This window comes from Lissotriton helveticus, chromosome 7 (genome assembly GCF_964261635.1).
Source record: "Lissotriton helveticus chromosome 7, aLisHel1.1, whole genome shotgun sequence".
Lineage (NCBI taxonomy): Eukaryota > Metazoa > Chordata > Amphibia > Caudata > Salamandridae > Lissotriton > Lissotriton helveticus.
In genome coordinates this window covers 1482708633-1482724545 of record NC_136068.1, presented here as the reverse complement: position 1 = coordinate 1482724545, position 15913 = coordinate 1482708633, and the positions used below count along the sequence as shown (strand labels likewise).

Genomic DNA, 15913 nt, shown 5'->3' with positions numbered 1-15913 from the left:
ACCAAGAGGAATTCTGAGTGTTTGCAAAGAAATGGTTGAAATCGGTCTCTCCACATTTTTTTTTTTGGCTCTCCCTGGTAGCAAATATGAACTAAAACGAGCAAGTCTGGTTATGAAGGTTTGGGCTGTGGGTGAAAATCCTAAATCAGCAAACAAATCCCACATTCAACAGCAAACAACATTGGAGCCTCTGTGTGCCCTTAACTGCGCTTGCAATAAGCAGGGCGAGATGAATGAAGCAATCTCGTGGGGGTAATTGTGAGAAGATGAAAATTGTATTTACTGTGGACCGCTTAAAAAAAATCCGATGGATGTACTGCCATAACTTCTCCCGCCCTGCATGGAATGCACAAACAAGTTAATTAATATAATTTTTATATTCCATTGACCACACCTTCCGTTTTCTGCAAGCACACATTTATTTCTTTATTTAGAGCATTTCTCTTGCGCCAGGCACTCAGAGCGCGAACTTGAAAAGTATAATTGAAAGAAAATGAAAACCAGGATCGGAGGAGTGCAGTCGAAAACATAGGGTGACCTAGTATTTTTCGGATGTTCCAAACGAATTCTTCTCTTCTCACGGCAACTTTATCATTCCCTTACTCTCCCATCTGTTTAAAGCAGGCCACACTTGGAAATTCACCTCTCCAGAGCAAGTGCGTCAGCAGGTTGTAGCAGAAGGAGCCCTGGCCCACTTTGCAAACAATGAGCTTACTCTTAGCAAGCGTTGTGGACACTAGCTGCTGCTTGGCTTACCCTTTACCTTGCACCTGTAGATTTTATCATCTTGATTTACATGAACAGTCTACCTGTTGCCCGGGGCGCTATCCACAGGTGAGGAGTTCGAAGTTAAAGGCTGAGATTATTCATGGGAGCTGGTTTGTCCAGGGTTCACCGAGAAACGAGCAGTGACCAAACGAAATGATCAGATGTTTGTCTCCGACTGCCCAGGAGAGAGTGGCAAATCAGATTTTTTTTTGACAATACGTTAGTACGAAGCTTGGCATGGCCTGCCTAAGCAAAGGACATGGTGTTATTGTCTGGGCTGCCGACTTTGGAACTGGGGATCCTTGTTTGAGCCCCGGTGTCTGCTCACTGTTCTATGATCTTGGGCACATCACGTAATCTGCCTTTGCTTAATTAATAAATGTGACCTTGTGTAACGTAACTGGTGCTCGCTTAAAGCGCTCAAATGCCCTAGGGCTGAGTTCGTGGGGTGGAGTCGGGGGCGCCTAGAAAAGCATACGCAGAAGCTGTATAAAACCTGCACTCTCATGGAGTACTTTAAGAACAAGTGTAGTCAGGAAACCGAAACCTTCCGTGGGGCGGGACTTCCGTCTTCGGAAGCCCATGCACGTGCCCACGGAGTGCCTGAGAGCGGGGCTCCCATGCCTGAGGGAGAGCCCAGCGGAGGCTGCAGAAGTCCAGAATGGCGGTAAGTGGGGCTTAGTTGTAGGGGGAGGGGGTGCGCTTGTGTGTGTGTGTGTGTATGTGTGCGGCAGCGGTCTCTGTATGTGTGTGTGCGTGCGTGTGTGTAGGTGCGCTGGTGTGTGTGTGTGTGTGCGGCGGGGGGTCTCTGTGTGTGTGTGTGCGTGCGTGTGTGTAGGTGCGCTGGTGTGTGTGTGTGCGGCGGCGGGGCAGGGGGTCTCTGTATGTGTGTGTACCTGTCTGTTTGAACAGCCTGCCGGAATCGGAGCGCGTGTTCACGCGCGCGAACTGATCCGATTCCAGCAGGCTGCGTGCACGTGCCAGTCTCTTGTCCAAGTCTTTTTAGTCCTTGAAAGCTGACACGATCGCAATAGGCTCGCTTTGCGACCAGGGGCTTCGCCCCTGCAATCGCAGCGAGACCTAAAAAAGAAAGACGGCAATACCACTGAAACCCAACAGATGTCCTCAGAGACCCTAATAGAAGACAATGTCAACAATTTCATTATCAGTCACCAAATAGCCTCACAGACATATGTACTTTGATGAATTTGTGATTCTAGCAAGCGGATGAACTCATAGAGGGGGTATATTAGTTCATGCAAATTCACAACTAAATTACAGGTATGCTGCTGTTAAAACAACAACAGTCGCAGAATCCCAGAAGTACCGCTGAAGGACTCTGTGAAATCCTTCAATCAGACATTTACTTCAAATGTAAGAGTAAATAAATTAATTAATTTGCAATAAATTTTACTAGCATAATAAATGGGACTTTTCCTAAGGCGGTTTTCTTTATTTTTCTATGATTATTACTGCAATAGTTTCAATGTATTCCAACAAAGTAAGTGGAAAACGGAAATCGACTTTTCACTTACTTTATTAAGAAAACACTGCCCAGTCACAACCATTCAATCGCACATTTGCACACAGATCAAATTTCTCCTTAGAGATATCTGAGTGTACAACATCACCTGCACTCTAATAATTGTTCACTAACTAAATCCGAGGGAAAGAGGCTGGCAGGGACTTGTTGCAGTGTCTGTCTTAATATGTTGGTCTTGGTCTTCCTGCTCAGGGTAAATGTCTTGCTGTCACTTTTCTAGTCGCTTCAGGCTGGTAGGCAGGGACCCCTGGCTAAGAAGGCAGGGCCTGCAGTTTGCCGTGGTCTTTGGTGCTGGGTGATGGTGGCTCGCCAAACTGTGGTAAAAGATCCTAGCTTTGGGGTAAGACGTTCACTGAGGAATACCTGCTTTAAGGCAAGGGTCTGCTTCAAACTATTTTACACACTTACATGGCAAACGTAATCACTATAGCTGCCTTTAGACAACATATTAATTAAAAAATAAAAATATATGCAATGCATACATCAAATGTAATTTAAAATAACATGTAGAGTAAATAAACGTTAAAAAATCTATCAAATATAAAAATGTCTACATTTCTTTTAAGTTTTGGGATAGAAAAGCTATGATTGACTGGTAGAAAATGATGAATTATTTATGTAACTGTTTTTAAGTGAATTACAACTTTTATTTTAAAACGCCAATAACTCCAATACTCTATCAAAATGTGTGCAATTGTGGTAAAATGTTTTGAATACCACTATACCAGACAATGCTATAAAAAACTGTAAAGGTTGTTACAGTTTTAGAAGCAAATATGGATTGGTTAGTAGAACGTTATGAAAAACATTTATATGTCTTGTATGAACTAACTGCTGTTAAAAAGTAAAAGCAAGCTATTTATTGCATAAACTGTAAGTGCCAAATGTGTATAAATATTTAAAGTGCATGAACACTTAGTGCACAAGTTTGGCTTATTTTAATGTGTAGGTTTCTATGAAGCAGTCTGTTCCCCAAGCTGTGCAGAAGTGATGCTGTTTTGATCACCGGTAATTCAGTGGCACTTTTCATCCAAATCCTGCTTGGATCAGGGAAAGACATACAGGGACAATGTCCTGGTATTGCCCTGTGTATAGTTAAAGGCTACGATTATTTGTGAATCAAGTTAATGTCCTTGGTGGAACGAATATACTGTACTGCACACTACATCTCCATGGTTCTGTAGGCAGTTAGGTTCGTTTTCAGGCAAGAAAAAGGGTATTTACCTATTCAGACTTTTAGTATATGGCACTGTTGCACACTTCCCCTGACCTGGGGCCACCTACCACCCTGCACAGGTGCAAAGGTTCATTTATTACGATGTTGTTCTTCTTGAGACAATCTAGCCGCCAACACGTGTTTCGTCTTTGGTGGTATAGACAACAGACTTGTTATGTTATGTTATGTAATGTTATATGGGACTTTTATAGCACAACGGCTACTCCAAAGGAGTGTCCCGGCGCTTTGTGCTCCAGACCTTGAGAGAGACTGGAAGACATAACAGTAAAAAAACAGAAACCTAAAAGAAGGAGGCACACTAACCAGAGAACAGCCAAGTCTTTAGACCCTTCCTAAAGGCAAGCAAGTTAGATGTAGCCCGCAGAGACAGTGGTAGGGAGTTCCATAGCTGAGGGGCAAGGAATCTAAAGGACCGACCGCCCAGTCGGGCCCTCTTTATACGTGGCACCACCGCCAAAGCCAATGATTCCGATCTTAAGGATCGTGTAGGCCGGTAAAAATCCAGCCTCTTCTGGAGGTATTTTGCACCATTGGCATGCAGGGCTTTATGGGCTAGGGTCATAGCCTTAAACATTATCCTCTTCCGTATAGGAAGCCAATGGAGGGATAGAAGTAGGTTTGAGGCACTAGTACGGCGATGCAGGCCAAAAATCGCTCGTGCTGCAGCGTTCTGGGTCACCTGCATGCGCTGTAAGAGATATTCTGGCAGACCCAGATACAGAACATTTGCATAATCCAATCTGGATCCTATAAGTGCCTGAACAGTTATCCTCCGATGTTCCTCGGAAAGTAGGGGAAAGAACTTTCGAAGCATCCTGAGGATCCCGAAACATGTTCCTGTAAGAGTAGCCACCTGGGATTTGAGCGAAAGCTCATTGTCAATTTTAACTCCCAGGTTCTTAGCCCATTTAGATGACTGAGCTGGGGGGAACATGTCAGCGGGCCACCAACCATGCCAATCCGGTTCCGATGGGCATCCGAAGAAAAGTATCTCGGATTTATCCGAGTTACACTTGAGGCTGTTACGTTGGAACCAATTAAAAACAGCCCCAAGGCACTCACGGATACTTTCCCCATCGAAGTCTTCACTCTTGTGGCAGGTAAACAGAAGCTGGGTGTCGTCAGCATAGGAGACGATCCGGGCCCCATAGGACTCCGCCAGTGCCGCCAGAGGGGTCATGAGGATGTTAAATAGAGTAGGGCTCAATACTGAGCCCTGAGGAACTCCAACTCCCAATGGCGGCATTTCGGCAGATCCAGATGGGACCCAGATCGTCTGTCGGCGGTTGGCTAGGAAGGAGCGAAACCAATTGAGCACCGTCCCCCCTAGACCGATGTCATGTAGCCTAGTGAGGAGATCCTCATGGGGGACGGTGTCGAACGCCGCCGACAGGTCTAACATGACTAACATCACCCTGCCTCCGGTGTCCAGCACCTCCTTCACAGTCTCAGAGACTTCCAGGAGCACCGTCTCGGTGCTTAGGTTCGATCGAAAGCCCGATTGGGACTCATGGAGCAGCTCGTTCGACTCCAAGAAGTTGGAGAGCACGCTGTGAACGTGTTTCTCCAAGATTTTGGTAAGTGCTGGAAGGAGCGAGATTGGCCTGTAATTGGATGGCACTTCTGGGTCCAGGTTGGGCTTCTTAATGAGAGAAATAACCATAGCCTGCTCCAAGGAAGAGGCAAAGCTCCCTGACTCAGGTTAGAGGTTAAGAATGGGATTGGCTAAGGGGTTGACAACATCTGCCATTCTCGCTAGAAATTTTGCTGGGCGCGGTGAGCCCGATTTAAGGTTCCTCATCAAAGCTAGAGATGCGGACACCGTAAGGGGCGGGAAGTCTAGCAGGACTGGACCCGAAGTCGACAGAAGAACTGTCTCGATCGGCAAAATCTGAGGATCAGCCGTTAGTCTAGGAGCAAAAGAGTCCTGTATTTGCCTAATTTTGGTGGTGAAAAAATTAGCAATGGTGTTGGCCCAGGTCTCCGCCTGAGGGTAAGCGCGGGGTGGTAAATTCTCGAACAATTGAGAAAATCTCCTTGCAGGAGTTTGCTGCTTCCTCAATTCTTTTGGCCAAGTAGCATTTCTTGCCCTGAAGAATTAAATCATGATAGGATTTCATCATAGATTTATAGATCTGTTTAGCCTCAGTATCATAATGGGCTCTCCATGCCCGTTCGGCGACTTTACATTGTCTACGGGATTGGGCCAATTCCTCCGTAAACCAAGGGGCCGAAATCCGTTGGGTAGCAGATCTAGGTGGCTGTAAAGGGGCAAGTTCATTTAATCTAGCTAGGAGCCAGGATTGCAAACTCTCAAGGTCATTATCCAGATCACCCATGAAGGACAGAGGATGATCCACCAGAGCCTGAGCTAGCAGATCTGGTGTCACCCGATGGAACGCCCTATGGCTGCTGCCCTGTAGCCTCGTAGCAATGACCGTTGGTTTCACAGTGGCAGATATTTCGAAATGGACGAGGCAATGGTCAGACCATAATACCGGCAGAAGTGTAACCGCCATAATAGGTGAAGTGGAGAAGACCTGGTCAAGCGTATGACCTTTGTCATGGGTCGGGCCAAAAATATAGGGGGACAGGCCCAGAGTAGATGTAATATCCAACAGCTTGATAACATCTTGGTCTTGAGGATCATCCATGTGGAAATTAAAATCTCCAGCCAATAGACACTGCTCAGATCTTAGAGCAAGGACAGACAGAGCCTGCTGGAGATCATCAAAAAACGATCCCACAGGGCCCGGAGGTCTGTAGACCACAAGACCCTTCACCGCTTGCTGGGGTGATAAGGAAAGGGTAAAGGCGAGAGAGTCAGCCCCTGCGATTGTGTTTGTGTGCGTGACCGTGCACGAAAAAGATTTTTTCACAACTAGGGCGACACCTCCCCCTCTTCCCTTGTCTCTATCTTGTCGATGGATAATATAGTCAGAGGGAATGGCTGCCATTATGTCCGGATGGGAGGACTCATTGAGCCAAGTCTCAGTGAGCATCAGACAAGTTGGACTGGTCGTAGAAAGGAGATCAAAGATCTCCTGAGTGTGTCTATGCAGCGACCTCGTATTAAGGAGTAGGCAGAGATGTTTAATGCTACAATCCTTAATAGGACAGGTGGAACGGAGGTTGCTGGTAGGATGCCATTTACAAACAGGGCACTTATATTTACCCCTATAGCGGCCTGGGAATACTGAATGACAGGCAGCATCCACGGCTCGCAGGGAGTAGAGCTCCTGCGAGGAGTAAGAAAGCATAATGGCCAGAAGTCCCTGCCACGCCAAACGCCGCCGGGACGCTGACGGGCGCAGACGGGCAGGACTCTGGCGCGACTCCGGCGCAGGTCCGGCGCGTCCGCAGTACGCGTCCGCTGCGCGGAGGAAAAGGGGAGCTTTTTGTAGCGCTACTAGAGCGCGAGGGCGGAGAGTCCTACCCCCAAGATGGCGTCCAAAATCAGATCCCAGCCCTCGGCGTCAATACTCGGCCGAGGGCGGTCTGAATACCCAAGGCAAGGTGAGGGGGGCAAACGAGGCGCTTAAGAGCGCTAGGAAGTCTTTTGCTGGCAACAGAACGCTTTTTAAATCAAGCGCGAAGCACAAGCAGAGCACAAGTCAAAATTACACAAAATAAAAATAAAATACCACGCAGGTTAAAATACACAGCTAAAAGTGTAAAGAATAGAAGGGAGACCTCCCGGCTTCCGCCTCAAGAGGGAAAAGGTTGTAGCAGTATGGTTATCCCTGAGTGGAGGAAAGAGTTCCCCTTTTGTAGCGCTACTAGAGCGCGAGGGCGGAGAGTCCTACCCCCAAGATGGCGTCCAAAATCAGATCCCAGCCCTCGGCGTCAATACTCGGCCGAGGGCGGTCTGAATACCCAAGGCAAGGTGAGGGGGGCAAACGAGGCGCTTAAGAGCGCTAGGAAGTCTTTTGCTGGCAACAGAACGCTTTTTAAATCAAGCGCGAAGCACAAGCAGAGCACAAGTCAAAATTACACAAAATAAAAATAAAATACCACGCAGGTTAAAATACACAGCTAAAAGTGTAAAGAATAGAAGGGAGACCTCCCGGCTTCCGCCTCAAGAGGGAAAAGGTTGTAGCAGTATGGTTCTTCAGAGCTATTGCTAGACTTATCAATTATCGTTTGATAGGAAAGTAATCTCGACGTGTAATAAAGCGTATTATCCAAATTAAAAAGGTTTGGAGACTCTTCACTCAAACAATCGCGATTCAAACATAAACCTTCAAAGTCACCGTGGAGCCCCAAGTGACCTCGGACATAGTGTGATCCGACTTAGAAACCAGGAACCGGCGTTTAATTCAGATAATAGGCAACCTACTAACAAATTCCTCAGAAGTGGTCCTAGTGGGCATGTTCCTCCACCCTACATGCAAGAAACTCTCCGCCAAGTTTCTCAAACTGGCTCTTCTAGCAAAACCCAATATTACACTGCTTTGGAAGGATTCACTTCCTCCGGTTATTGGACCAAGGTCTCACTCACTTGGTATCGATCGACGAGCGCCCTGTTACATAGGGAGGAATGAGCCGGTCTGATAAAATATTTGATTGCAAAGGCATGGGATATTTTGGTGAGCAAGGATAATACTCTCCCACCATAATCCACCTGCCCCCCAACACATGCACTCTTGGTTTCTATATAGTAGTTGTTCTTGCCACATCTTAGTAACTACTCCAGGCAATGGTTTAAGGGCGCTTATCTTCAACACACAATAATGATTTCCCCTATGGGACACTTGCTCCTAAACACCACCGGCTTCCTTGCTCTGCTTCGCTACGCTGATAGTTAAAGCAGCGGCAACTAGCCCTGGGGTTGGAGAGGGACTGTCATTAAGTGTCCCGTTGTTACACAGATAAAAATGTAACACATGTATGCTATAGCCCAGCACTATCCTTCTGTACTTGCACGATAGAATCTATTACCACATACCTGGCTACTATCATGCTATGTAACCTCTTTTGGCATGTAACAATAAAATCTTTTAAAAAAACATATGGCAGTGTTTCAGTTTAATGCATTAGATAACAACATTGCATTGATATTTATTTGGAGTAAAAGTTTCTAAACCTGAACCCAAAAACATGAATTAACCCTGCTCTTAACAACACTAGGAGTGAACAAAGTGAACCAATTGTCTGGTGTCCCTTACATCATGTCCAGTATTATTGTTAAGGAAGGTGGAACATTCCAGGCTAATTTGTACAAAGTCCATCTAAACTGAATTACTTGAAAGTGCTCTCAAATGTATCAAGTAAATTAGACACATGAAATAAATTGATTTGGCTAAGATCACACAATTTAGCCAAGCAGGGAATTTGGGATCTGAACCCGGGATTCCTGGTCACACATACTGTACTTAAACCATTAATTACATTCATTTATTTTTCTCACTCCCCTTTAGGATCAGAAGACAGTGTTTTTGTACAACTCTGTAAGATGAATAGTATACAGTGGTAAATAAATACAGATCACAGACTAATCTGACACAATATACAACAAAGGGTTCCTAAAGAAGGTAAGGGAAAGCAAGACACCACATGCTAATATCACTAGCTTTTTAGACATTATGTAGCTATTATAGAGGTGAGTGAGCCACTGAAAGCTTGAGCCAGAAACCTGGCTCTGGCTCAGCTTGAGGTCCTGTGGAACCTCGATCCTGTCACGAGCCACGCTTTCATGTGGCTTCTGCCTTAACCCAGGCTGTAGCATTAGGGACAGTGCTGCTGACTTTTGAACTAGGGAACCAGGTTTGAGTCTCTGCAACGGCTCAACATCCTGTGATTCTTGGTAAACCACTTCATCTCCCCATGCCTGTAAATAATGAGTGTGACCTTAGGCAATGTAAGTGGTGCTCAAGTAAAATGCTCCAATACCTTTGGGTCAAATTCACGCTATATAAAAACTTCTGAAAAACGCACAAAGAAATAAAACCGATGCTCTTAACATAAGGAAAAAAAATACCCATTCCCTGGCTGATTTGTACAAAGTTAAACTAGAAAACAGGGATAAATTGCGACTTCCCTGCTTAAATTGTGTGATCTTAGGCAAATGTTTTACTTCACAAAAACGCATTTTTATTCATTAACGTGGATGAAAGCACTTTCAAATATGTGAGTTTCGAATACCAGTTGTGTAAAAACCTATTTTATTTGATTTAATAGACTTTAATGTGCTTCATATTAAAGAAATACATTTTTAGTGAATTTTATCATATTTTACATGATGTTTGTTACATAATTTACACAACAAACATATCATGGCTTGGCTCTAAGTACCGAACCAGACCCATGGCATGTTTAAATAGTATAAGCCTGGGAGGACCTTGAGATCTTCATCCCAGAGAAAACTGAATCTCCCTGGAGTTCGCAAAGCCAGATGGGGCGGCCGCTCCTTCTCAGTGGCGGCGGCCAAACTCTGGAATACTCTACCCTCCTCGATCTGCCAGGTGGAATCCCTTCCGGTGTTCAAAAAACTACTGAAAACCTGAATATTCTCAGTTTAGTCAGCAGCCGCTCATTCTCCTCTCTTCTTCTTATCCGCTCAGCGCCTTGGCACCTTCGGGTTTTGGTACGCTTTATAAATCCCTATCCTATCCTATCCTTGTTAATTTGTTGGCTCCCCACCTTGAAGCTATTCAATTCACCTGTTGAAGTGCATTAAAAAAAAGTATGGATCCTGCCATGGGGGCGGAGTCAGTAAGCGCAGAGAAGTAATCAAACGCATGGCTAAAAAGAGAAAAATATTCTGTAACTATTTTGTTGATGGCTCACTGTCAGGTGATTACATATACAATAACTCACTGAAAAATGAATAAACGTTAAAGTGATCAGTGGGAAATGCACTATTTTATGTTATGAAACCTCTATTGGTTAATGTGATCACTACAGATGTATTATGCGTGCAACCAGAGGCTCACAGGATTGAATCCTGTTTGGTGCAGCAGGGAAAAGTGACTAGTGCATTTTTAGTCCTTGGAGGTCCCTGAAAGCACTATGAATGTTTAAGTCATTATTTTAAACGTGCATTATGCACAGTATAATATAAGCTGCCACTAAATGCGTATATACATTTAGGTTAAAGATATAAAGTGCTTCTGAAGCATAGATAATAGTAATATACAGACTATATCTAGTACAAACATTTTTTAACTGTTCATTAAAAGCATGCACTCCATAGCTTAGCTTGGAACACACTTAAAGTATCTCGCAAAAAGCAAATATCTTGTCATCAGGCAGCTTCATGTGATTCCATCAATTCCAAACAGCCTTTACATTTGCCAATCAACCCATTTGCATTTCTTTAGGGAAGCGAAGATTTCTTTTAGGCCCCGGATCCCCCAGCATGCTCCACACCCGCCTACCCACCAAAACAAGCACTTGGGAACAGGTGGGTTTAAAAGGCCATGTTTAATTACACTTCATAAACATGACATGTAAATCGTTTATACATTTCTCAAATTATGAGCAACCTCCTTCCTTTATTATCAACTCTTCTTCATCAACTTTATTATACGTTTCAACTTGTATTTATTTGCTCATAACTTCTTGCTTCCCCCAGCACCAAGGGGCCCTTAGGTTCGCATCCCCCAAGTACGATGCCCGCGCCAGGTGCAACCCACCTGCGCCCCACGAGCGATGGGCCCCAGCCCTCGGGTCCTTGTCCGCCATTTCCAGGGCCCCACCTCTCATCCACCACGCTGCTATGAGGCTCGTACCTGACGCCCTTGCCTCCCCAGCCGGTGGTCTCCATCCCCCTGCGGAGAGCTTACCCTCTCTCCCCTCAGTGCTGGCGTAGGGAGTGCGCAAGGCGGACTCCACTCCATTTTTCCAGTCTATCAGTGTTCAAATGTCTCTTTTCCGCAACGCACCCTCCAAATCACTGCCTCAAGGGACGGGTGGGTGGGAGATTAAAACTAGCTGACTAACGGACAGGGAGTGGGCGATCAGGTCCGGCGCAGGCGGGGAAAGAGGCCGAGTTGACCGTGACCCAGACCTAAATAGGTCATGGCCTCTGCCCCACGCCCCCACTGGCGGGGACACTGCCACCTTCTCAGGAAGCACCGGGGGAGATCCCAGCGCCGCTATAGCCCCCAAGATTTCCTTCAAGATGTCACCTGTAGGCACAGGGGCCGGGGGTATCGCCGGAGCACCTGGTGCCGCTGGGGGAACAACAGGCGCTTGAGGCGCGGGTAGAGGGGCCCCTGGCGCTAGTGGTGTAGGCGAAGGAATTACAGGCACTTGTGGCGCAGGAACAGGAATTACTGGAGCTAGAGGCGCCGCCAGTGGGATTACTGGCGCCTGGGGCACAGGAAGAGGAGCTACGGGTGCAGGAATTACAGGCGCTTGTGGCGCAGAAACAGGAATTACAGGCGCTTGTGGCGCAGAAACCGGAATTACTGGAGCTAGAGGCGCCGCCCACGGGATTACTGGCGCCTGGGGCGCAGGAAGAGGAGCTACGGGTGCAGGCGGCGCCAATGGGGGGGCACTCGGCGAAGGAACCCTCGGAGGGGGGGGCAGCCCCGCTCCCCCACCGCTCCCTTTCTTCTTCTGCCCACGTGTGCCCCTAGGATTCTGTGCCCTCGGTTTCTTGGGCAGGGGAGGGAACGCCGCTTTGGGCGGGACACCACGCCTGCGTGGGCGCTCCGCAATGCTCGGGGTCTCGCCCTCCGGATCGGAATGGGGCCCCTCAGACTCTACTTCACTGCACTCGTCGTCCCCGTTAAACTTCTGGAGGAGCAAGGCCAGTAACTGCGCAATCTCCGGGTCTTTGCCCTTGCGCTTATGGCTCTGCCCCCTGGGTGCCATGGTACCTTCTTTGCACAGCTACCTACTACTCCGAGTCCCGCTACCCCTCTCCCTCGCCCCACACCCACCCTGCCGCCAGGCGACGGCGCCGGAGCTCTGCTGCCCTTTCCTAAGGCCGCTGCAGGCGAACGCGGGCCCGCACCACGCTCTCCGCTCCCAACACCTCACCGGGCTGCAGCTGGAGGAGGCGTCAAACAAGCCCCGGACCCGCGCCCGCCCCCAGCCTCAGCTAACCCCGGCACCTCACCTGGCGACCCGGTCGGCGCTCTCTCCTCCGCTGCCCGTCGAGGTTCGTCGGCACTCCGTCAATGTCCTTCTCGGGGGTCAGACTATGGGGCGGGGAAGCTACTGGGCCACCTAAGTTTAAATTAAAGATTAAAGATTAAAACTAGCTGACTAACGGACAGGGAGTGGGCGATCAGGTCCGGCGCAGGCGGGGAAAGAGGCCGAGTTGACCGTGACCCAGACCTAAATAGGTCATGGCCTCTGCCCCACGCCCCCACCGGACGTGCGTCACGCGCCCCCTGACCCGGAAGTACTTCCCAGGATGGCTGCCCATAGGGCAGCCTCCTGGGCCTACGAACCAATGGCGGCGCGGTGTGGGCCGGGGGGCCGGGCCCTAAAGGCGGGCTCGTCTAGCCTCGCCCTTGGTATTATACGTCTGCCCCTCCCACCGGAACGCATCACGGGAGATTCCTTCCCTTGCACTTCAGCTGGGGAATTTCAATTGTGGAAATGAACTTTTGTACTTTAGCTGAAAGGCAAATATTATAGAAAAATGCCATCCGTTAAGACATCAGTCTCGGACAATAGACTTTAGGGCAAATTTACGGGCATTCTGTGAAAATTACGGATGGTAGGTCACGGCATACATGCCAACATTTCAGGAGAGCAAAGTGGGAGATTAAAAAAAAAAAATCGGGAGAATGGGGCTTTGAATCGGGGTACTGTCATGTGTGAGCTTTGGGAGTGTGCTGCTGTAGGATCGGACATTTGAAACGCAAATGCACGTTTTTGTCTTCCCTTTCAGATGCACATGGAGCACAATGGCAGAAAGAGAGAGGGTGATGCAAGTGTTGGGCACTGGCCTGGCAGGTTGTTGGCAGTGCATGCACCCGTCACCACCCATCCCTTGTAGCAGCCCGGGATGAAACGCCCCCCCCCCCCCCCCCAAGTACTTCGCATGTCTTTAAAAGACGATTCCCTTGTCAATGACGTTTTGTTTGTTTTTCATCCCTTCGGGAGCCCCTGCATCGCCACTCTTTGCTGGAAGAATTAGCACTTTACCCAATACCAAGCACTGTCAGCTGAAACCCTTGAGGAATCGGGTTTTTGCTTGTAGGAATCGGGAGGCGGGAGACTAGCCTTCAAATCGGTAGTCTCACGCCTGAATCGGGAGGGTTGGCATGCCTGGGTCACGGTATCTCAAAGTAGTGCAAAGCAGAGCAAAGTGTTATTGGCAAGGGCCGGACTAGGAACAGAAACCGGCCCTGGCAAACTGCTCAGCTGCCCTCCCCCCAGCAGGGTGATGGGGAGTGCCGCCGAGCAGTTTGTAGGGGGCGATATTGCCGACCCCCGGTAACGAAAACGGCCCCCCAGCGCCCAAAACCGGCACACCCACCCTAGCGGCCTACCGGGGAAACGCCCGGTGCCTGCTATGGCCAGACCAGCCCTGTTATTAGCACTCTTTTAGAGGTGCCTTTCAGTGCAAAAAGTTTTGAGCAGGAAAGGAAAGACTCGATCAAGATTTTCACCGCTCTGCGTGGCTTTGCGACCCCGCAAAGTTTTGATCAACCTGCCCCCAATCTTCTCTTCATCCAGGTCTAAAGCAGATAAGACTGAAGCATTACATTTCACATAATATCTCCGGCATACACATTAAACGCCTGGACCCCACCTCTGCGTTTTTACCACAATACATCGCCGTGCAAACGGAACAACACTCCCTCCGTACCTGCAGATTTGGTTTTGCAGGAAGCGGCGGTGGTTGACTTTCCTCTTGGTGGGGCGGCTCTTCTTGGGTTTCTGGAGGGTGCGCATGATGTGGGAGGAGGCCACCGTGACAAAGGTGAAGAGGTCGCGGCCGCACTCATAGAACGTCACCTCCTGGGACGGGAAGAGGTTCAGCGCCGGTTGCTGGGTGGCTCGCTGGTGCATCCTGGGATAGGTTGAGGTGTTCTCCAAGGCTTAACGTCCTTTCTGAGCTTGGCCTTCAAGTAAAGCACAGAGATTTAAATGCAAACAAAGCAAGTGGCACAGACACAAGGGGAAAATAAAATACGTGAGTGATTTTGATCCATGGTCACCTAAACTTTTCTTAGAAATGTGAGAGCAGTGATACAGTAGTTAAGGACAATGAACCAGTACAAATAGAACTACATCTAACGGCCACATTGTACAGTGCAGGCGATATTTGTTCCCATAAAATAGCATACAGGCCAAAATTTTGGAAGAGGAAAGTGGGAGATTTTTAAAAAAGATTCGGGAGAATGTATTTCTCCCATTTTGAGTCCTGCGTCGGGTCTATTGGCATGTATGGGACTTGCAGGTGTGAGCAGCAGGATCAGATATCAGAAATTCAAATATAATTTTTTTCCATACCTGTCAGGAGCACAGAGAAATCGCTATGACAGGCAGAGAAAGCGTGACAGATATGTGGTGCACTGACCTGCAGGAGAAGGTTACTGGCAGTGCATACACTGAGTTATACAAGACCATTTCTTAATTTGAGCCTGCGGTTTCCAGTTCTAGGCACTGATACTTTATCGTCAACACCAGTGCTTATAAAGCGAACTCGACCCAAAGGTATAAGAGTGCTTTTCATAAGCACCAGTTAAGGGCACATTAAGTTTTTGTAGGCAGCAGGAGGTTAAGTGATTTGTCCAGAACTGCTGGATGTTGAGCCTACTCTGAGACCCGAACCTGGTTCCCCGGCTCCAAAGTCAGCATTTCTGACCATTACACCACAGCCTCTCCCCACTTGCAGGGTTTCATGGTTAGTACTTGGTTCTGATATAGGCGGAGCTAATAGGAGCAATAGGTCGGTGCACGCTGTCTCCTTACGAGAGCCTTGGCACTTATTTTTCCATAAATTACCCATTGCACAAGACCAGCCCCAGCCATCTGAAGCCTGCCAAAGAATAGGGTTTTTACTTGCAGGAATTGGGAGGCGGAAGACTAGCCCTGAAATCAGTCGTTTTCTGCCTGAATCGAGAGGGTTGGCATGTATGATAGAGTCCTGAGGACGCTACTGCACCAAAGAAAAATCTTAAATCTTAACCAGAGCTTGATTTTGAGTTGATGGCTGATTCTGGGTCACCCCAGTCCATATAAGTCATTTTACAAATTGGAGAAATTTGACAACAGGCATGCGACTCAAGCATGTATAAGTATTAGAATGTTGGGGGGGTGCAATAAGGTGAAAAAATATAAGTAACATCGCTAAAGGATTTTTTTTACTGTTTTAAAGCACTCTGAAGATGCTAAAATGTGATGTTTTCACACTAGGGAATTAATAAATACACTATGGAATCCACTTCTGG

The 15913-nt window shown here is 47.7% G+C and overlaps 1 protein-coding gene across 1 annotated transcript in view; it reads right to left on the bottom strand.

Annotated features, from left to right (window-relative positions):
• C7H19orf85 (chromosome 7 C19orf85 homolog) overlaps nucleotides 1-14594 on the bottom strand; it is a 57838-nt gene extending 43244 nt beyond the window's left edge. Inside the window, exon 1 of the mRNA XM_078653696.1 lies at nucleotides 14326-14594. Coding sequence (XP_078509822.1) covers nucleotides 14326-14528 — 203 coding nt within the window. The 5' untranslated portion in view covers nucleotides 14529-14594. The remainder of the gene's footprint in view (nucleotides 1-14325) is intronic.
• Between the last annotated feature and the right edge of the window lie 1319 nt (nucleotides 14595-15913).